Below are 22,519 nucleotides of genomic sequence, written 5' to 3'. Positions count from 1 at the left end.
AGCTGGCTACCTCTGGGTTGAGTCTTTGCTGGCCACTAAATCTGTGCCACAGGAGCCATTAAAAAAAAAAAAAAAAAAAAAAAAAAAAGAAAAAGAAAAAGAAAAAAAAAGCCACAAAAGTTCCTGGAAATTCTGACATGCAAAAGACTTTTGGACCATTAGGAATCCCCACATTTCCATCAACACCACCTCTGTCATGCAAGAAGTGCTGTGTGGTGAAGTCTGCATCAGAGAGACAGAGAGGAGAGGAGAGGTCCCTGCTCCTTGCACGGCTCCCAGCGTGTGCTGTTATTTCAGAATTCACACGCCTGATATTGGCAGCACAACCAGCCCTCCATGCTCAGAGTCAGATGCTTGCAGAGTTTGGGATTTCACATCAAAGCCACTGGTTTGGCCAGTGATAAAGTTTGGAACCGACCCCAAACTTCTCAGAATTTCACAGCTATTCCAGCCCTGCACTGGGCTCCTGTCCCTCACAGCTGTAGGGAGCAGTTCAGCGCAGCTACCACGGCCCAGAAGGACCTGGATCAAATGAGCATTTGGGTTTAACTCACTTCTTAAGTATTTTTTTTACCTTCAGAAAGATTTCTGGTCCTTTAGGGTGCTGGCATCTCCATCCAGCAGAGTGAGCCGGGTGCCCTCAGCTCCCCACGGCAGGGATGGGGCTGGGCTGTGCTGGGCAGGTGCCCTGGCTGCAGCTCCCAGGGACTCCTCCTCACTGGGCTTTTCTCTCGGGCAGCACAGCAAGGCTGGGCACAGAGCTGGAGGAGAGGGGACCACAGGCACAGCTGCTCGTGGACAAACAGGCCCCAAATGCAGTCCTGGTGTGAGCAGCGGGCTCAGAGCTCAGCAGCAGCCCTGCCCTTACAGCCATCTCCTCCTGGAATGTTCTCCTTTCTCCATGGGGCACCAGCTAACCACTGGAGTGTGGTGTCTCTCAGCTTTGCATATTTGAGAGAGCTTTCTGCTCTGCTTTGAGCTATTTAATAGCATTGTTGGGCCGCTACCCAAAGAAATAAGGCCCTTTATGTTGTCTTTGGTTCAGGTTCTCTCTCTCACTCGAGCTTTTTAATTCCCATAAAAACCTAACATGCTCCTGCCAAAAGTGGAAGGCTAGGGCCATGAGTGGTGGTGTTTGTAGAGGAACAGCTCCATGGCTGTAAAGTCTGAGAACAGCGATAGTATTTAGCCCGGGGAGACAAGGGGAGTGGAAAAGTGTTCACTGAGCTTTGCTGGGGCAGTCAGGGCAGCTGGCAAGCACTGGAGTCTTCCTGAAAATAGCAAAAATAACCTTAGAGGAAATTAGTGATGATGAAGAAGCTGTTTCCAGTTGAGCTGCTCTGGTCAAGCTGTCTGGAGATGCCCTCAGACCCTGAGGTGGCTGTGGTAGAATCCAGCCTGCTCCTCATCCTGCTGGCTGCAGATCCTGCTCAGAGCCCTTGGAGCTGGGGTGTTTGCTTCTCAACACCATCCATCATCAACCCAGGAGACTTCTGGGTGCCTTTTACCCTCAGATAAAGGTTCAAGAAAAGCTTTGGTTCTAGGAAATTACCCAGTGCTGCTGATGTTGATTGAAGCCCAGTGGAGGACCAGAGCCCTGTGTGCCAGCCTGGGCGACCTGGCTTGTCCTTCAGGGAAAGGCTGGCAGCTGGCAAGGAAACAGAACTACTGCATGAGAAGTATGATGTCTTGAGAGAAAAATAACTTTATATTATTATTTTATTGAGAGAAAAATAACTTCTTGAGAGAAAAATAACTTCTTGAGAGAAAAACAACTATTTGTTAGACACTCTAAGAAATAATTTCACCTGACAATGGTGTTAAACCATGTTGAGTCTGTATTTGGCACCTCCTGCTCTGGAAACCACCGGGAGCCATAGAGCTTCTGAGGCTGCATCTCCAGCCTCATGCCAATAGGTGGGGGCTGGCCCATGTTGTCACTCCAGAAAGCACTTCCCAAAATCCCAGTCTGTGTCAAATGGGGCGTCTGAGAGCCTGGGCTGAAGTCTGTGTAGGAAGCAGAGCTGGTGCAGTGGCTGGGGCTGCTCTCACCAACAGCCACACTCTTTATTTCCAGGGATCCATCTTTCAGCAATCCAACTTCCCAAGGTTTTTACTCTCTGCAGGCATCTGGTATCCATTTCCAGGAGTAGTTTTCCCTTCCTGCAGCTGCTTTTGCAGAGTTTTGAAATACTAAAGAGTTTAGAGCCGAGTGTTTAGAGATTCTCTGTGTGTGTACACGTGTGTGAGTGTGTGTGCTGCCACCCTCAGTATCTGCCAGGGCACCCCAAGCACCACAGCAAGCCCACACTGTGTGGTACTGGCTCATCCCAGCGTGCCAGCAGCACAACTCAGTCCTAAAGAGACATTTTTACAATCTATAAACACATATAAACACTGATTATAAAATATTTTCCATAATATAGCTGTGGGAATACATGACATTTAAAGCAACTTCCTGTACCTAGATTTGTTCTGTGCCATGTCTTTTTCTGTTCGTAAATCCACTTCTCTCCAAGCACTACAGAACTCTGTGTGTGAAAGACAGAATGAATGAGTGGGAGATTTTAAACGTAGTTTCTAGGCTAAAAGCATGACTGTACCTGGAATATCCGTGGGACTCTGCCCCCACCTGTGGCATCTCCTGATGCCACGTCTGCGATGGCACTTCTGTGACAGCACTTCTCACTGCTCAGCCTCCAACGTCCACAGCTCCTTTCTTTGATTGCTCTGGTGATGCTTTAAGGTTTGGGCACTGCATTGTGCATTAAACATGGATTGTGACCACGGTCTCCAGCAAAATGAGGTTTCAATATGATCTTTCATTAGAGCAGCTTGCTCCAAGCCCCAGTGTCCAGCCTGGTCTTGGGCACTCCCAGGGATTCAGGGGCAGCCCGGGCTGAGGGCCCTGTGCCAGGGCCTGCCCACCCTCACAGGGCAAGATTTCTTCCCAAAATCCTATCTAACCCTGCCCTGCGCAGCAGAAGCCATTCCCCCTTATCCTGTCCCTCAGATCCTTGTCCAAAGCCCCTCTCCAGCCCTCTTGGAGCCTCTTTGGGCACTGAGATGCTGCTGGTTGACTCATGGCACGCCCTAGGCTCAAAATTCCCACTTTCCAAATGCTGTTGATCAGAGTCTTGGTAAATCTGCTCAGCCCAGGCAGTGAAAGCTCCTGCCCCTCTCCCACCACATCTAACGTGTGTCCTGACCTTTTCCATGTGTGTCCTGGGCAGGTGAGCTGCAGAGTGCCAAGAGATGAGCAATATTTACTACCTGACACGCAGTGGGTGTGCAATTCCTGCTCATAATTGTGTTTGAGAGTTATAATAGCGGAGAGAGAGTTTTACCTGGGCTCCCTTCCCACCTCTTGTGGGTTCCAATCAGACGCTGGGTGTTTTTCAAACTGGTTTTCTGAGCGTATAATTTTAGCACGGACGTCAATAGAAGGAAGAACAAAAACAGAATTCACTGTGATAAAATTAAAAAGGACAGAGTCCCTCCTGCCCAGCCCCACCCAGCCAGGAGACATCCCCCCACACCTCCCACGCTGGGGGAGCATCCCCTTGGGCTGTGAATCACCGGCCCCTGGCCAGCCTGGGACCCCCGGGCTCCAGCCCTGCCTGCCTTTAAAGCCTGCCAGCAGCAGCAGCAGCACTCAGTGCCACCCCTGCTGCCACCTGGGACCCCCGGGCTCCATCCCTGCCTGCCTTTACAGCCTGGCAGCAGCAGCAGCAGCACTCAGTGCCACCCCTGCTGCCACCTGAGACCCTCGGGCTCCATCCCTGCCTACCTTTACAGCCTGCCAGCAGCAGCAGCAGCGTGTGCCAGCACTCGGTGCCACCCCTGCTGCCACCTCTCTTGCAGCCCGGCCCTGGCACAGGCTGCGGGATGGCCGAGGGGGAGATCACCACCTTCAGCGCCCTGACGGAGAAGTTCAACCTGCCCCCGGGGAACTACAAGAAGCCCAAACTGCTGTACTGCAGCAACGGGGGGCACTTCCTGCGCATCCTCCCGGACGGCACCGTGGATGGCACCAGGGACCGCAGCGACCAGCACAGTGAGCACAGCCAGTGTGTCCTGGGGGGCTGCGAGGGGAGGGGGCGGCCGGGAAAGGGGGTCTGCACGAGGCTGGTGGGACAGCACACCCGCCAGCCTGGGCCACTGTCGGAATCTGTGGTATTGGTGATTCCCAGATTGGAGAAAGTCTCTGTCTGTCAGCCCCGCTGCCAAAGGAGAAGTTGTAATTAATCTGTGCTGGTTTCAAGGTGGTTTATTCTGTTTATCTCTAACATGTTCTGCTGCCCTGCCGCAGCTCTGTCCTGCAGGGCAGCGTGTGGGGCTCTGCCCTCAGTGGGATGGTACAAACATTAAATACCACAAACTACCTGTGCTGGATTTACAATAACGTGCCAATATCTGTCACCTACGTTGGACAGTGTGTCCCCAGCCTGAACCAACAGAAAAATGCCAACACCACAGTGAAACATGGAGGGCATGAAGAAGGAGAAAAAGGGTCCCAAATGCTTCTGACCTGGGCCTGGAACCTCCAAAAATATCTGAGGGACATTTTGAGTTCAGCCAGTGTGGATATGAGGTACAGGAGTGGTTATCTCTGGTACTGAACCTGACAGTGGCTTCACCTCGTGGCAGGCAGGCAGGCACAGGGGCACAGTGGGGCTGGCTGGCACGGGGAGCTGGCCCTGGCAGGGAGGCTCAGGGCAGCCTGGCATCCCTCACACACAGCACCACGTGGAATTCTGTGCTGTCCTTGCACTGCCATCGTGTGCCACAGCCGTTTCCTGGGTCACCCTTGCCAGGGTCTCCCCTTAGCTGTCCCCACCCCTGCAGTCAGTGACCCTGGTGGCTCCAGCCCGTGGGACACTGGCACCTCTGCTGGGAGGAGCTGCTCCCACTGACTTGTCCCACTGAGGAATCATTGGGAATTCAGTGTTTTTTGTGCTCCTGCATTTACCAAAAACTCTTCAGAGGATTTTTTAACCCGCTGCCCAGGAGAGCTGGACAGGCCACACAGCAAAGCTCCTGCAGGGCTCCGTGGGCAGCGGGGCTGGGCTCTTCCCCTTGGCAGCAGCCTCTGGGTTCATATCCTGAACATTTACTGGAATGGCACTGGGACCTGCCAGGCTCCTATCTCGTTAGAAGGAAGGGATGGGAGGAGCCAAGCCAGCCTTACAAAGTGCTAAGAAAAGCACTTTTATTTTCTTTAAACCACAAGCACACATGTGGCTTCTCCCCCCAAACGTAACCTTTCCTCTTGCTATTGTTGTTTCACTAACAGGCAGTTCAGAGCCGAGTTCTAATTACAAACACTGTCTCCCCAGCACGAGGCAGGGCTGGGGGATGGATGAAGATGAGCCCCCTGAGGCTGGATAAACACAGCGTGCAGCTCCAGCCTCCAGGCAGGAATAACCCCGGCACGGAACCCTCAGACCCCTGGAAAGGCTGGATGATGACCCAAAGGATCTGCAAGAGACAGGACTGGGCTCACAGACGCAGCAGGAGAGGTGGTGTGAGCTCAGGCAGTGTCTCTGCAGCATTTTCCAGAGGTTTTGCTGGAGTCAGAAGGAGAAGCCAGGACCGAGGTGGCATCTCCTGGGACATGGGGAGCCACCAAGGCCATGAGCCCACTCCTGTGCCCTGCCTCAGGCTGCTGTCTCACAGCCCAGTCCTTTTTCCCTCTGGAAAAGCAGCTCCATCACCTTGGCACGGTCCCCAGGGCTGCACTGTGCACTGGGCAGTGAGTGCAGGCAGGTCCTGCATCCCACTCCTCCCTGGCCGCTGGTCTGGGGCCACGAGTTTGCAAACCTCTGCCAGGAAGGAACCTCCTGTAAATGATCTCATCAACTGGGATATAGGAATATATTTACAGAGGAAACTCCTGGAAGGGCTGCGTGCCAGCAGAGCAGCCCTGGCGAGAGGTGCCCTGCTCTGAGCACCCGTGGCTGCCCACGGCCCTGCCCCTGCAGAATGCCTGGAAGGTGATGGAGCCCTCAGCATCATTCCCTGGTGTGCAAGAGGAGCAGCCCAGACCTTGACTGGCACTGTGGGACATTGTCACCCAGCTGGGACAGGGAGGGACACCCAGGGAGGGACAAGAGTTCTTGGGAGCCCAGTGAGGACAGCAGCTGCACCAGTGCTCTGCCAACTGCCCATGCCCAAGTGCATTTTGTTCCAAATACCAAAAATTCTTATTATTCTCTTAAATGGCCTCAGAATCAGGGAGGATCTCTAGGAAGAGCAGAAGGAGTCACTCTCTCTTAACCTTTGTTGTCCAGCCCCACATCAGGATCCACTTCCCACATCTTTTGCGTGGGCATTCTAAACTTGCACCAAGGAATGGAAGGAAATCTTACCTGGACTCTGCAGATTCCCCAGGATGAAGCTCATGCCCATCTCTACAAAAAGTCTCCTTTTGCCGCCTTCATCCCATTACTTTATGGAAGAAAATCTCTGTAAAGACATGGAAGAGAACCTGAAAGAATTTAGTGCACAAGCTCCTTCCCCTGAGCCACTGTTCTCCCTCCCTCTGTGGCCAAACCCCTCAACATCCCCCCTGGCAGTGGGAGGGTCCCTCCCTCCCCTCTCTCAGGGACAGTTTTTAGAACAAGATCATCCTTTCCATCCCGTTTCCCTCTTTTCTCCCTGGGCTGCTCCTCGGCCAGGTCCCAGCTCTGCAGCACCTCGGGGAATGCAGCTGGGCTGGGCTTTTCCCAGGGCACATTCCCAGCCCAAAGCAGGCAGGCACGGGGGCCAAGGGTTCCTGCAAACCTGCACCCACACTGCTTCCTAATGAACTGTCACTTACTGAGCGGGAAACGCCAAAAATGAAGAATGTGAACCATTACAGCAAAGATTTCACTGCAATGGGTGCTCCACCAGGCCAAGAGGTAGCACTGCCTTTTACTTCATCTAAGTAAGGATAAATAAATTAAATATAAACAGGAAGGAAGGAAGGAGCTGGAGCCGAGACATCCGTTCATACTTCATTCCAACCAAGCTAAATATTGCTGTTACAAATCTTAGGGAAAGAAGCTGCCTACGAGATGGGAACGATCGCTGGGAAGAGCTGGAATTTGCAAGTCACTGTGACTGCAGCCACAGCCCTTTTCTCTTTCCCCATTCTCCATCTCCAATGCTCTGGATAAATCCAGCTGCAGCAGAGGGCCGGGTGGGATGCTTTGGATCAAGGGGTTGCAGTGCAGCATCTGGAGTCTGCCCTTCCCTGGCTCAGCTCTCAAAATACTTCTTCATATGTCACTCCTTAAGTGTCTTGTCAAACCACATGAGAAATTTGTAAATTAGAGCCAGAATTAAAACCCCAGTCTCCTGTGTCCCATTCCAGCATCGTAACCAAAAGGCTGTCCTTCCTTTGATGTAAAATAAGGGAAAAATTGGTCTTTGGTTCCTGAAGGATGGCTGTGGGATTTCTTTGAAGCAGAGGGTACAAGGAGACACTTTTATTACACACTGTACTGTTCCCTATAAACTCTTTATAAGCCAGACTTCAACAAAATACCCCACTAAGCTTCCTGGCAGATTTTTTCCCCCCTTTTTGCTATTTTCCTTTCACTGTTGTTGTTTTCTCTTTACTCCCAGTTCAGCTCCAGCTGAGTGCAGAGAGCGTGGGGGTGGTGCACATCCAGGGCACGCAGTCGGGGCAGTACCTGGCCATGGACACCAACGGGCTGCTCTACGGCTCGGTAGGTGGGAGGATGCCCTGGGACCAGACAAGGCCGGGCTGGAGGGCTGCAGACACCTCACAGCTGAGTAAAGCAAACCACAGGCAGTAACCAGGCTCTGCTTGTGATCCTGGCAGCTGCACGGCCACTCTGCAGCTGGCTTTATTTTGGGGGGACATAAATAAATTAGCAAGTTTACTATTTATTTTCTTTTTTTTTAATATTTATTTATTTATTTATTTATTTATTACTATTTATTTACCATTTACTGCCCTGCCTCTGACAAATATTGTATTTCCTATCTGACACTCGATAAATATTGTGTTTCATACCCGGAGCAGCAGCTGCCACCCGGTGTAGGTGTCCCTGCCCATGGCAAAGGGCTGGAGCTCGATGGTCTTTAAATCCTTCCCACCCAAACCGTTCTGGTTCTGTGCTCTGAGCCTGCAGCTGCCACCAGCCAGCTCAGGGCCAGAGCAGGAGCAGGGCCAGGAGCAGCTTATGGAGCACTGGACAGTGCCAAAGAAAATTCCCAGGTCACAGACACCTTGCCACAGGAGGGACCCAGGGGAGTAAATCACCTACCCAGAGTTTAACCAAGAGCTTTACTGGGGTGTGGAAATCTCAGGGGTGGGTCTGGAGGGCTCCTTAGAGGGGAGAGCTGAGCTGAGGTTGTCACTCAGGAACATGCCCCGCTCACTGTCCCTCCCCTGGGCTCTCTTGCAGCAGTTACTGGGAGAGGAGTGTCTGTTCCTGGAAAGACTGGAGGAGAACCATTACAACACCTACGTCTCCAAAATGCACGCGGACAAGAACTGGTTTGTGGGGCTGAAGAAGAACGGGAACAGCAAGCTGGGCCCGCGGACTCACTACGGCCAGAAGGCGATCCTGTTCCTGCCACTGCCCGTGGCGGCCGACTGAGCTGGCCCCAAAGCCCAGCCATGGCCCCAAACCCCAAACCCAAACCCCAAAACCAGCTGCTGCTGCTGCTGCTGCCTCCTTAGAGCTCAGCAGAGCTCCCAGCTTTAGGTCAAGGCTTTGACAAATCCAGCCAGAGCAGAGCCCCCTTGCTCTGCACCAAGCTTGGCAGAGACGAGGGGACAAGCCCTGACACCGTCCCGAGGTCCACGGGGCCCCATTGCCCTGTCCTCTGCCCTGTGCCCACGTGTGCCATGACCCTCAGCTGTGTGCCCATGTGTGCCATGACCCTCAGCCCCGTGCCCACGTGTGCCATGACCCTCAGCTGTGTGTGCCATGACCCTCAGCTGTGTGCCCACGTGTGCCATGACCCTCAGCTGTGTGCCCACGTGTGCCATGACCCTCAGCTGCCACTCCCGGGACCTACCCTGGGCAGGCACACAGAAATGTGCCCGAGGGCCCCGCCGGCTCCCAGAGAAGGGCCGACTTTGTGTCCCCAGGCATTCTAAGGCAAAGCTTCCCTGGATAATATATTTCCCTGCGTTAATATATTTATCCCTCCAGGTGTGCAGCTTCTGACGTGCCCTTGAGCAGCTCCAGATTGCACTGCCAGTCCCGTTACCCATCCAGGGCAGCCTGGTGTGTGCCGGCTGGGCAAGTTAAGCTGCACTGGGCAAAGCTCCAGCCTCAGCCCTTATCTCCCTCACAACACCAGTAGTGTGTATTTCATGCTAGCACCTGCTGTATGTTGTTTGTATTTATTTAGTAAGTAAATATGTCTCTTCTACAAGCTGTCCATAAGTAACTCCAGGCACCTTGAGGCTGTCCCAGTGAGGATGGGGCTGGGGCAGTGGCAGTGAGGGTGTGATGTACAACAGCGAGGGGCTGCACGAGGGTGGCAGAGCATCACACCCATGCCCAGAGGGATTCCCAGAGGGATTCCCAGAGGGATTCCTCCCACTGCCTCCCTGTCTGGGCTCTAAAAACAGCCCTGAGGCCCCTTGGTAGCCCCCAAACCCCCTGAGAGGCTGAGCTTCTCCACAATGCACACCTCCCAAGCAGCTCTAGAGCCACTGCTGCCAGCTAAGAACATCACCAGAGCACCACGCTGCCATGCTCCACCCAGAGCATCCCAGCTCCTCTGGAAAACCTGAGCCGGGGCCTCACCACCCTCACGGGGAAGAATTTCTGTCTAATATCAAATCTAAACCTACCATCCCTCATCTTAAAGCATTTCCCCCTTGTCCTATCCCGCCATCAAGGACAGGGACCAGACACAAGTTCTCCCAGGAAAGAGAGATCAGCCATCCCACATGGAGGAAGGAGAAAAAGGCTGCCTTGATTCCTTCTGCAGCAGCAATTAGCCACTAATCACTGTACTTTACAATTGCTCTGCTAATTACTGAAGTTCTGCTTGCTGCACAAACCTTCTCCCCAGCACTGATAGCATCTCTGTAACCCCAGAGCTGGCACGGGAGCGTGTGCCAGGTCCTTGCACCCTCCTTGGGCCCTTCAGAGCTGTTCCCAGCTGTGGCATCCCCAAGGAAATTGAGGGGCGAGGTGGATTCTGCCAGTCCTGCAGGTGCCAGCTGCTCCTCCTGGCCCAGAGAGGCACCCCCTGCCCGGCTCAGCTGCTCTGGTGGGCACAGCGCCGTAGTGCCATGGCAAACACAAAGGTGGGCATGACAGGGGCATGAGGACAGCCAGCAGCACCCACCCTTCTTAAACACAGCTCACAGCAGCACCCACCCTTCCTAAACACAGCGCTCACCCACCCTGTGAGAGGCTGAGCTGGCAAAAAAGGGAAAAAAGTGAATTAAGGCGTGAGCGGGAGCTGCAGGTTTCTAATTAAACTGGAAATTGGGCCGTGCCAGGCTGGGTTTAGCTGCGCTGTCTGCAGCACCTCATTAACCCAGGGCACGCTCCCCTTGGGCTCCTGCTGCTCCTAAACCCCGCAGGTACAGCTCACACCCAGCTGGGGAAAAATGTCACCACCTGCTCTGAAAAATAATCCCTGGCAGCCGCAGTAACTGCTCCAGACAGACGGACAAGGCAGCAGCGCCCGGGGAACCGCGCTCACCTCGGGGTGCTGGGCCTTAGTGAGAGGGAAAAAGGAGAATTATAACATTTAATAAAATCCTTACACGTGAATCTTCCCCGTGAGTGCTGGGAGCCCGAGCGTGCTGGGAGAGGGCTGCTGGGCAGGGCGGGAGGCACCGTGGGATAAAGGAAATAAATAAAATAAACACAATACAATACAATACAATACAATACAATACAATACAATACAATACAATACAATAAAATAAAATAAAATAAAATAAAATAAAATAAAATAAAATAAAATAAAATAAAATAAAATAAAATAAAATAAAATAAAATAAAATAAAATAAAATAATAAAATAAATAAACTCGGGAGCTGGGATGCCCGGGAGGCACTGTGGGATAAAGGAAATAAATAAAATAAAAAAAAATAAAATAAAACAAAATAAATAAATAAATAAATACACTCAGGAGCCGGGATGCCCAGGAGGCACCGTGGTATAAAGGAAATAAATAAAATAAATAAAACACATAAAAAAATAAAATAAAAAATAAAATAAAATAAAATAAAATAAAATAAAATAAAATAAAATAAAATAAAATAAAATAAAATAAAATAAAATAAAATAAAATAAAATAAAATAAAATAAAATAAAATAAAATAAAATAAAAATAAATAAACTCGGGAGCTGGGATGCCCGGGAGGTGGCGGTGCCGAGGCGCCGGAGCTCGGGCCGGCAGCGGGGACCGGGCATCCCCCGGCGGCAGCGCCAACATCTGGCTCAGCATCTGGCGCATCTTCCTCCTCCTCCTCCTCCTCCTCCTCCTCTCACCGCGGGGCTGCCTTGCCCGTGAGCAGAGCCGGGCCCCGGCCCGAAGAGCCGAACCAGCCCGAGCGGGGTTTGTCAGTCCGGGAAGGGATGGCAATCCAAGCAAAGGAAAACTCGGGTTTCTGCTGCTCTCCCGCGGCTGCATTTTGGGAAGGCTGCGGAGGATATACACGGCTCAGGACAGGAGCTGTGGGACACTTTTTAAATAAACCCTTCCTACAACATTTACAGAATATTATCAAGTGTCGGAATCTGTGGGTATTGACGATTCTGAGATTGTATAAAATCTCTTTCTTTCCGCCCCGCTGCCAAAGCAGAAGTCATAATTAATAAATAAATACCAGGTTGTTTATTCTGTTTATCTCTAACATGTTCTGCTGCCCTGCCGCAGCTCTGTCCTGCAGGGCAGCGTGTGGGGCTCTGCCCTCAGTGGGATGTTACAAACATTAAATACCACAAACTACCTGTGCTGGATTTACAATAACGTGCCAATATCTGTCACCTACGTTGGACAGTGTGTCCCCAGCCTGAACCAACAGAAAAATGCCAACACCACAGTGAAACATGGAGGGCATGAAGAAGGAGAAAAAGGACAAGGCACACCCAATTTCCTCCATCTTGTCCCCTGTGGACCCCTCATCTAGAATCCTAAAATTTTACTTTTGCACCCGTGCCACACTTAATTATTGCTTATATCAAACAGTCAGAGCTGGTAATTCATCCTGTAAGATTGAAAACTCTTTTCCATGGCCAGAGATCACAGCCAGTGTCTCTGGGGGCTCTGTCCAGGGGGGTTCCTGACCCCTGCCAGGGTCCCAGGGCAGCCAGAGGGAAGCCCTGGATTCCCACAATCAAGAACACAGAATATGTATTCTTTGCAGTTAAAAATAGCTATGACTCTTATGACAGCAGCAAAATAGTTTCTGTTTGCTTGTTAGGGGTGGGGTCATTCTGGGCAAAGGGAACCAGGATCTGCATGCAAAAGCCTTTTTAGGTCTATCCAAATGTTCTGAATGCCCTGGACACGGTGCTGGCTCCAGCAAGGACCCAGGGAGCCCCACAGCCCCAGCCTGGGCCCTGGCGATGCCCATCCCTGCAGCTCTCCCTGGCACTGGGGTGTCCCCCCCCCCCTCCACACAGCCTCCACTGCACCCCAGAGCTCCCTCCCCACTGGCCCGAGCTTATGCCAAACCATTTTGGGATGTCCTGGCTGAGAGAGGCTCTTGGGACAGCACATCCATCCCCCTTTGTGCCCTGGCTCTGCTTTTAGGGCCAGTATTGAACAATTCCCAAGCTGAGGAGGGAGCTGGGGCAAACCTCTGCCCCGAGCAGCAGAACAGTGTAAATCTGTTTGTTAAAGAGGAGCTGTTTCCATGAGGAAGGTCCCGTTGGGAAGAATGGAGGGGTTTGCTGAGCAAACCTCCAAACCTCTGCCTCACAGCCCCAGCACCTTGCAGGTTGTGTAATTACACAGCAGCTCTGTGTAATCCCCACACAAAGAGGTGGTCACTGCTAATGGGTTTACCTGCTTCATTCTCCCCGGCCCTTCCTGCCTCTCAGGGCTTTCCCTTCCCACCGCCTCGCTGCTCCAGGAAACTCTGCTTCCCACGTGAAGCAGATTGTCTGCAGCAGGACAGGCAGATGCATTTATCCTGCTGAATTCCCCAGGCGTGACCCGGCGGCGTTTCCAGGATATGAATCCTCTGTCACTCACATCCTTCCCTGCCCTGCTTCCGGAGCTCAGCCATGGCACATTTAGCAATTTATCACACGAGGCACAGAGCATCTCCAGCCCCCTGCCTCCCACAGCACGTCCCCTGGACCATCTGCTGTCACCCAACTGCCCAGAGGAGCCCTGAGGCTCGTGGTGACCACCAAATCATCTCCCACCCACTGCCAGGGCTCATCCCTGCCCAGCACAGCCCCACCTCACAGGTCCTGGGGGTGGTTACTCTTGGGACACACTCAAACACCCCCCACTCCCCCAAATTTACTGCTTTCTGCAGAAATTATCCCAACATGGGTTTCCTCTTCTTGCAGGAGAGAAGGTGGAAGGACACTCACACTCACATGTGCCAAAAGAGCCAACCCCTGCAACGTGCCTCAATTAAAAATGGTTTCTAGGCTCAGACTAGCAAATGTTGGCCCAATTTGGGGAGGATAGGCAGGACACTGGGCAGGACAATAATGTCCAGGCACAGCCATAGGAGTTACAGCTTGGTAACTCAGGCTGCAAGGTTTGTGTTCCTTGGAGAACAAGGCCCCAAGCTCCAAACCCTCCTCTCCAAGGACAGCCCCAGCTTTCCAAAGCAAATCCAAGCACAACTCAAAGCCATCAGAATCCAATTGCTGCTCACTCGAGCAGATCCCCCTTGTCACTGAGCATGGAAATTCAATATGTGGGAAGAACTTGCAAGAAAAAAAATGAAATTCTGTTTATTTTCTCAGCAGGAGTTTGGCCTAAACCCTTCAATTTTGGAAAGAGAGTCAGTAACTCTGTCACTTCTTTTTTTACCCTCCTTTAATTACTTTTCTAACCTAAATGAGAACCAAGAGGAAGGCTTGGGGCACTATCACAGCATCGCTGGCCAGATGTACCCTGGCCAAAAATGTGATTCCAAAATGAGACAGAGCGCAATGAATTATAACTAAAACACTGTTTTACCAATTTTCCTCAGGATCTGGACAGATTTTCCACAATACAAAATAATTTTTTTTTTCCCTAGCCAAACAACCTGTGTAAGAAAGAGCTTGGGAAGGGCATGAAGAGGATGTCAGTTGTCACTGACTGTGCTTTGTCCAGAGGGAAAGGCACAGGGACACTGTGCTTTAGCCCCTCCAACAGCGTGAGGAACCCTCAGCCCACGCTGCTGAGCTGGGTAACAGCTCCTCCACACGTCAGGCTGGAACTTGGTGGAGTTTACCTTGTGTTAAGCCCATCCAGACACGGAACCATTTCCTCCTCCCGGCCCCGCCACGCCGCTAAACCCCAGCGATTAATACTGTCTCCACCGAGGAGCAGAGGGGACCCCACAGCTCCCAAATGCCCTCTGCTCCCCCAGCCTGCTCTGGGTTGGCTTTCTGGAGCAGATCTTCCTCCCTCCTAACGCTTGGGACACATTAATTCGTTCTGTGCCCATGGGATGGGTCCCAGCATGTGCAGAGCAGCTCCATGGACTGACCCAGCCAAGAGTTGTTCCATTCTGTTCCTGCAAACCCTTCAAAACCACCTCTTCTCCTTCCTCACTGAAATGTAGGCTTACACCTCTTTTTTTTTAAGTAAAATCCTTTTTTGTGGTGCCTCTCAGTGCTCTCTCAGGTGCTGCCCACATTCCCAGGCTCTGCTGCCCGCTGCTGCCCATCCTATCTCCAGCTCACCTGCCTCTGGAACCCCCAGAAATCACACCCCACGGAAGAGTTAACCCAGCCTGGAGAGCTGCTGCTGCTTCTGCCCCACTTTGCTGCCTGAACACCGTCCAAAAGCAATTCCACAGCACAATAACCATGGCCAGGAGCGCCGAGGTTCCGCAGGGACAGACAGACAGACAGACAGACAGACAGCAGCAGCATCGGCCACCCCGTCCTCTCCAGGATTTCCCCCAAGGCCATTTCCATTCCCAAACTCTAATAGGTTTTCTTCCAAAAGCACTGAGCCCCCACTCTGGGCTGTCCCCCGGCAGGCTGTGCTGCCTGGCCCTGTCCCCACACAGTCCTCGTGTCCCCTCGGGGCACAGGGACCCCAAGGAGGCCAACACAAACTGCCCCCAGGACACCAGGCCTAACACTGGCCAATCTCCTAATAAGTGTTGAAAAGAAGAAGAAAAGAAGCAATAAAAGGAGCCAGAGGAAGGAATCTGCTCGGGGAACAGCTCCATCTGGGCTTGGCACCAGGGCACTGACCACATCAGCGCCGGAGGGACGATGGGTCCTGGCCAGATGGAGCTGCTGGCCCCGGCCCTGCAGGGATTTGGCCACTTCAAACACCGAGGCTGCAGGAATTCTCTGCTGGAAAAGGGGCCACACAGCCAGGATTCCTGAAAAAAGCAGATAGGTGGGTGCTTGCCTCGCTTCCCTGCCCTGGCCAGGCTGGGAAGCAGCATCACCTCAGGTCTCTGTCCCACAAACTCATCACTCCCTGCCTGTGTTCATTTATCCCACGTGTTTATTTTCTATACAGTTTCTCCTGAAATATGGCAGTTTGGGCTTTCCAGGCTTTCCTATCCACTGGGGTGAGCCCCACATGTGGGATGACAAAGAGATGGAATCTTCTGTGCTCTGGTTTCTGCCAGCTCACAGAGGCTCTGTGGGCTTTGGGGGTTTTTGTTTCTTGGCCCTTTTTTCTTTTTTTTTCCCTCCTTTTTTTTCAATTGAGCTCATGCTTTTGACACTTCCTAGCTTAAATATTTTCAAAAGTTAGAAACAAGAAAGAAAAAAAGCTCCACTGATATCAACTTGTCCAGGCTGTCCTGAAAATAAGAGAATCTCTCAGGATGCTGCAGGTGATTGCTGGGATGTGCCAATGGAACAGCCACCACAGGTCCTGTTCTGGGGGTGTAACAGTGCTCCCCGACCTTACCAGGACCTTAATTCTGGGCATTTTGGGACAGAGCTGCTCTGTGATGATGACAGCAGGATGCTCAGCCCCAGCTGGAGCAGTGCCATGACCATCCCCCAGCCCACGGATCAAGAATGAGAATTAAAAGAAAGAAAGGAAAAAAAAAAAAACCCTCTTTGAAATCAGTTCTAAGTAAACAAAAAATTGATCTCACAAGCTTCAGTAACCACAAGCATAAATTTGGGGCTGGCTGGGCTCTGTTTTGCTTGGGTTCTTCTGCATCACATATGAAGCCTATTTTAGGATGATTTGCTTGAGCGGTTCAGCTCATCCCCAGGGCCAAGGAGCACTGCAGAGTCACCCAGGAGCCACTGCTGTCCCCATGGCCACGGGGAGAGGAGAGGCAGAGCTGGGCTGGAGGGCAAACCAAATCCCCCATCCCTGGGCTCCTGCTGCCACGGGCAAGCCCTGGCACAGCTTCTCCCTCCCGGCTTCTCCTGCTGCTGGCCGCGTTCTCAGCTACACTGGGGCTGCTGCCTGTTTCTGTGCACAGCCTGGAGGGTGTCCCTGGGTGCCTGTCCTTGTCCTGGACAGGCAGCTGTGGCAGCTGTCACCTCCTGAGTGCAGGGACAGTGGCACAGCACAACCAGGCATCTCCTCACTGCCACAGCTCGGCCCCAGCAGAGCCCCAGGAGTGGCAGGAGAGCTGCAGAGCTGCACAGAGCAGTGGTGCTGCAGCTCCTGTGCTCCCAGGCAGAGGGGGGAACTGCTGACAGCCTGGCCCTGGACACTCCTCTGCTTCCCAAAGCCTTCCATCCCCTCCAACAGCAGCTCCTGCCTGGCCCGAGTTCCCTCAGCACGTCCAGGCTCAGGTCACACTGCCACGGCCCAAAGTTACTCCTGCCCTACCCGCTGGCAAAGCTGGAGCAGGGAGGCAGAGCCATTCCCTCATCCGCACAGGAGAGGGGAGGCCAGGCTTGGCTGGGAGCAGGACCCCAGAAAATGGGGTGAGAAGAGCAGGACCCCAGAAAATGGGGTAAGGAACAGGAGCCCAGAAAATGGGGTGAGGAACAGGACTCCAGAAAATGGGGTGAGAGGAGCAGGACCCTAGGCAGTGGAGTGAGGAACAGGACCCCAGGCAATGGGATGAGGGAGCAGAACCCCAGAAAATGGGGTGAGGAGCAGGAGCCCAGGCAGTGGAGGACAAGCTCGCAGCTCTGGGGTGGATGAAGCCCAGTGCAGAAACCCAAGTGCAGCCCAGAACAGTGCAGGCTGCTGTGAAATCAAAGTAGGAATTGCTAGGGCTGACACACCAGTGCTGAGGCTGGAGGCCACACACAGCTGGAGCTTTACCCACCCTGACAAAACCAGCAAGTCAAACTCACACCTATAAAAGACCAGCAGCTCATCCCCGAGTGTTTTGCATTTAAAGAACGGCTGCTGTTATCTTCCAAAACTCTCTGCTGAAAATCTCTGTCTAAGTGGCATGACTGCAGGTTGGCTGTGTTTATTCATTCACTACGAGTGAGCTGCTCAGTTTTCCAGAATCCCAGCACAGAAACGCTCCCCACTGAGATGAACAGGACATGCTTTTAGTGGTTTAGCAACTGTGCATCCTGTGTGTCCTTCGTGACAGCCACGAGCCCCACCACGGCTCCCTCACGCTGCTCTAAGCACATCTGCACTTTTGTAGTAATTCAATATAAATATATATTTATATCGGGTCCAGCAGTTGGACTCAATGATCCCTGTGGGTCCCTTCCAACACAGGATATTCCGTGATTCTGTGATATATTTGTCATACATTCAGGAAGGCTGGCTTTTCAAAGTCCTGCAGGGCTTGGAACGAGCAGCGATTATAATCGGGGAAAAGAGCAGAGTGAGACATCTCCCATCTTTTTATGGAATAAAAGTCCCCATTTCCATCATTATAGGGATAGATCTGGTATTAAACTCAAGCTACATTAATACAGGAAAAAAAAAAAAAAGCAGGATTCTACAGAGAAAATTCCATACTACTATTGTCAGATTTTCACATTTCAAGACAGGTAGGAAAAGTATTTCTCACCTATGGCAGGAAACCATCTGGATATTCTGTGAAAAGAGCCTGACCTGCTGTAGCACCCAGAGGAGATCACATGGAGACACCAGGGCCAGGGCAGCGCCTCACCTCACTCACCAAACACAGCTCAGGTGCATCACCTTGCACAGGACTGGGACCTCTTCCCCCACAACAGCAACTCCAACCCCTGTGTGGGTTTTGTGCATGCCTGGATGGGAAGAATAATTCCAATTATCCATTAGCTGTGATTATTTGGCATTAGTGAGGTTCTGCATTTTGCTGCTGGTGCTTAAAACCTGCCATGGTTGGCTGAGGAAGCCTGAGGATGGCCCAGGAGGTTTCTTAAGTGTGGTTTCTATCAAGATAATTAATTTTTTAATGTTTTCTACGCTTTTGCCAATTTTATTCAAATCTAATAGATCTTAATCTCTCTACCAGCAGCATCCATGGACAGATGTGAGGGGGTGCAAGGGACAGAGCCCCCATCCCCAGGGCTTGTCCTCCCTGGCCCTGCAATGTCCTACTCCAGAGCACAGGAGCTTTAGCCACCTGCTGCCAGTGGGAAATGACAATGACAGGGAGAAAAGGCAGATTTTATTGTGTCTGGAGAACTGCAGCTCCGTGAAGCTGAAGTATTTAAATTGACAAGGATCTTTTGTCCAGGAAACTGAGCACTAATAATAACATTTCCTCCCGCAAAGAAGGCTTCTTCCCAGCTGCTTTCCACGGTCTCTGCCTCCTCCTGTTCTCTGGCACGGTCCCAGGCCTTGTCACCCCCCTTTCCCCTCTCAGGCTACACAACACCCCACGGTTTTCCAGGCTGCCTTCACGCCACTCCCCAGCTCTCCCTCCTCCACCAAACATCCGGATTTTCTATTTGCTTCCCTGCTCTGTTTTCTCCTCCAGGCTGCCTTGGCAAGCACACACCAGAAAGAGGAAGCCTCTCCTCTGCTTCTGGTGCCCAGAGCCATAGCACACCCCAGTTCCCCCATCCTTACTGGGACAAACTGGTCCTGCTCCTACTGACATCCCACTCAGAGAGCACAGGACCAGCACAGAGCCACCACCTGCATCTCTTCCCAAGTGCCCTCAACTTCCCAAAGCTGTGGGGGAATTTTACGAGGGATGAAAGAGGACACAGCCCAACATTCCATCTGCTCATCAACTTTCCAAAGCCTGGCCAGAGCATGGAGGTGCTCCAGCTCTCCAACCAGCTACAAATTATTGAATTATGCATTCATTTCCTATGGGCACACTTCCCAAGTCAGCCCTAAAGAAAATCCACCCCAGGACACCAGTGCTGTGTGTGGGTGTCAGGATCCACTGCTGTGGCAGCAGCCGGGTACCTCACCGAGGGAAGACAGGGAATTTCCTGGAGCAAAGACCAAGCCCTGGTTTGTTCCTGCCAGCACAGAACAATGTGCTGGAGGAGCCAGCAGCCATCCTCTGGAGAGCAGAGCTGTGCTTCCCATCCTGCCCTCTGGAATTGCATCCCTGTCCCCGTGGCTGTGGGTTAAACACCAGAGCTCCCAGGGGGCTGGGGGTCCCTGGGACCATCCCGTGGGACAGGAGCCACCCTGCAGCCTCCTGCTGGGACCAAACAACATCAGGAAGAGATGGAGCGGTCAGAAACGAGATCTTTTGGAAACTGAGTCTGACCTGGAGGAAATGTAGGGCTGAGGGAGCTGTGTCTGGGGTGGACAGGAGGGGTCAGAGCAGGGGGTGCTCAGAGATCTCAGCTCAAATCCTTCAATATCCTGCTGCTGCCAGGGGACCAGAGGCTCAGCAGCACCACGGCTTCACAAGGCGACAAATCTGAAAAGCAAAGTGCTGGGTAACAAGAGGAATAGAAGAATATGAGCGAAAATAAAGGGGCTTAATGAAAACATGTCTTGTTTCCATCTTAAAAAGGGAGAAGAGGCAGAACAGTTCTGATCCATAGCTCAACATATTTATTGGAATTAATTCAAGAGCAGAAAATTCACAGATAGAAAAAAATATAGTTCAATCATGACTGAAGTGTCCTGACAGTGTTGGTGCAAAATCTTTGCTGGTTCTAGTAAAATAAATTGGATTTAATGGTGGTTTGATCTCTTGAGTTCAACAGGACCACAGCCCTGCCCTGCACCCTCAAGCCAGCCTCAGAGCAGAGGATGGGTGTGGAGTCAGGAAAGCTGCAAGATACTAATAAAAATATTGAAACTAGGGTCCAGGTTTCCATACACAAAACCCTAAAGAAACTGGATCCCAAGTGCCAGTTTTTAATTAAATACCAGCTTGGAATATTATAAAAATCCAGGAGGTAACATGTAATTATACATCTACAAAGCTGATGACTCAAATGATTCTATTGATTTGAAATACAGTGTGTCCAAATGCATTTTACATATGTATAAACTTGTTAGCTTAATAAATATGTGGAGACAATACTGAAATTTGCGTCTGATTTTAGAAACAAGTTGCTAAATCCCTGACCCATTTGTCTGCATGAGAAAAGTGAAACAAAGGTTTCACTCCTTTTATTTTATTTTATTCTTACAGAAGTAATGATTTAGAAAATGTACATTATCATCAACACTGTAATCACCATCCCAAGTCTGTAATTCCACGAGGGAAGCCTGCACTGCACATAAACTAAGCCTACTGGGGGCTGTTGAAGCTTAAGTTCCTTAAGAATTATTTTTAAGTTCCTCTCCATCAGGGATGTTATAAGTAATGAGAGCAGCTGCAATTGTGGCTTTTTTGAAAGTGTTCTCCCAGCTTGTTCTAGAAAAGCTGCTTGAAAGGTCGTGCTGCTGAGCCTGTGGTGCCTGGGCTGGCTGGTAGAACAGAACTGCATTTTAGCTGGCATCTGGCTGAGCTTATATTTTCATTTGTAAAAATTGAAAAATTCTTGGAAGAACTCCACAGCCTACAAAAAAAAAAAAAGTTCTTCTTGAAAACTAGTTACAAGCTAATGATAATTCCACTTTGGGCAGGAAGGAAGGGTTTAGGCTGGACGTCCCTGGGTGAGTGGGGAGGATGTTAAACCACAGCCCAGCTCAGGTCCCACTCCCAGCCCAGGCTCTGCTCAACAGGATAAAACCTCCCATTTCCAGGAGTTTCATTAAACATCTTCCACAGAACCAAATTACTTTTATAAACACTAAGTAATTCTGGATATGGGAAAACTTTCTGAATGGAGTTCAAATCCAGCTTTTCCTTTGATATATCCCTAGAAGGAACCTCAAACATTAACTCTTGAGGAATGTAGAGAAAATCACATACAAGCTGAGACCTCCTGGATGTACAATGTGCTTGGTAAGTACAATGGGACCCCTTATGCCAGAGATACAGGGGAACAATCACAGACATCACAGTAAAACTCAAATTCTGATTTATCCCCACATTTAGCTACAGCCAGGGTACAATTCTGTTTAGAGTGTCTATTTGTTGAAAATATATCAGTTTAACAATCTTAATGAGCCTTGGAGTGTGTTGGGAAACGAGCAGGTCATTATTCAGAAGGACTTAATGAACTTCCTCACAAGAAAAGGCTGGAGCACTGGAAATAACCAAAGGGGAGCTGTACAAGGGCAGATGAACGACCTCTCCTCTGCACAGAGGGAAAAACCTGCCGTGCTATTCACTTCTTTCCAATAAATGTCCAGGTTTAGGGTGGTTAGCATGGATTAGCAAAGGTTTAGAGCCCTAGAATCCAGCTTTACTCCATCTATTTCTTCACTGACATAAATCATGGAATCACATAGAACTGGGGAATTGTTACAGTTGGAAAAGACCTCTGAGATCAGATTCAACCATCAGTCCATCAGCACCATCATGTTCACCACCAAACCATGTCTTTAAGAGCCAGATCTATACTTTTCTTTAACACTTCCAGAGGTGATGACTCCACACTGCCCTGGGCAGACTCTTCCACTGCTTAACAAACCTTTCCATGAAAAACTTTTCCTAATATTCAACCTAAACCTTCCCTGGTACAACTTGAGGCCGTTTCATCTTGTCCTGAGAGACTCAAGGGCAGGCACAGGACTTTTGCAGCTCCATAGTTTTGTACCAGGATTTATGCACCATACAGAAATAAAGAGCTGAGGAGAGCCAGGCAAAGCTGGAGAGCAGAGCAGGGCAGCACCTCACCAGCTCCTGCCTGGTCCTGGGACATGTCCAGCTCTGCTGGCCCTCAAACCAGGCTACCTGAGGGATCACCACCTCGGAGAGGAGTGAAAATGAGAGAGATGTGTCCTGCTAATGCCTTTGCTGACAGCCCACATGAGCTGGGATGTGCTCATCAAAAACCCCGAGTGTCCCTCGTCCCCTGCAGAGCTCCGGAGCTGCACCGCGTCCGGCGCTCATAAATGTTTCATTGCACTTCTGGAAAACAGGCGCTGCTTTTGAGCAGTCTATGAAACAATA

At 51.1% G+C, this 22,519-nt stretch overlaps 1 protein-coding gene and 1 long non-coding RNA gene across 5 annotated transcripts in view; one reads left to right on the top strand and one right to left on the bottom strand.

Annotated features, from left to right (window-relative positions):
* Positions 1–1,682: 1,682 nt before the first annotated feature.
* The window catches only part of LOC116808901 (uncharacterized), a 52,562-nt gene continuing 31,725 nt past the window's right edge, over positions 1,683–22,519 (bottom strand). For 2 of the 4 annotated variants that reach the window (XR_012058082.1, XR_012058081.1), the window contains exon 4: positions 1,683–6,468. This is a non-coding gene — a long non-coding RNA (uncharacterized lncRNA). Of the gene's footprint in view, positions 6,469–18,112 lie in introns of all 4 variants that reach the window. The other 2 variants (XR_004369166.3, XR_012058083.1) reach the window with 2 other exon arrangements.
* FGF1 (fibroblast growth factor 1) lies at positions 3,889–9,405 on the top strand. Its single transcript, XM_032750832.3, has 3 exons — positions 3,889–4,057; positions 7,615–7,718; positions 8,424–9,405. Exons 1-3 carry the CDS (start codon positions 3,889–3,891, stop codon positions 8,616–8,618), a joined length of 468 nt encoding a protein of 155 aa, XP_032606723.3. The 3' UTR covers positions 8,619–9,405.

Source organism: Taeniopygia guttata, chromosome 13 (assembly GCF_048771995.1).
Source record: "Taeniopygia guttata chromosome 13, bTaeGut7.mat, whole genome shotgun sequence".
NCBI lineage: Eukaryota > Metazoa > Chordata > Aves > Passeriformes > Estrildidae > Taeniopygia > Taeniopygia guttata.
The sequence above is the reverse complement of the archived record's forward strand: the minus strand, read 5'-3'. Positions and strand labels throughout refer to the sequence as shown.

Coding starts and splice junctions, on each gene's coding strand:
- FGF1 (XM_032750832.3), top strand. CDS start 3,889: ATGGCCGAGGGGGAGATCACCACCTTCAGCGCCCTGACGGAGAAGTTC. Junction 4,058..7,614: donor GGACCGCAGCGACCAGCACA/GTGAGCACAGCC, acceptor CTTTACTCCCAG/TTCAGCTCCAGCTGAGTGCA. Junction 7,719..8,423: donor ACGGGCTGCTCTACGGCTCG/GTAGGTGGGAGG, acceptor GCTCTCTTGCAG/CAGTTACTGGGAGAGGAGTG.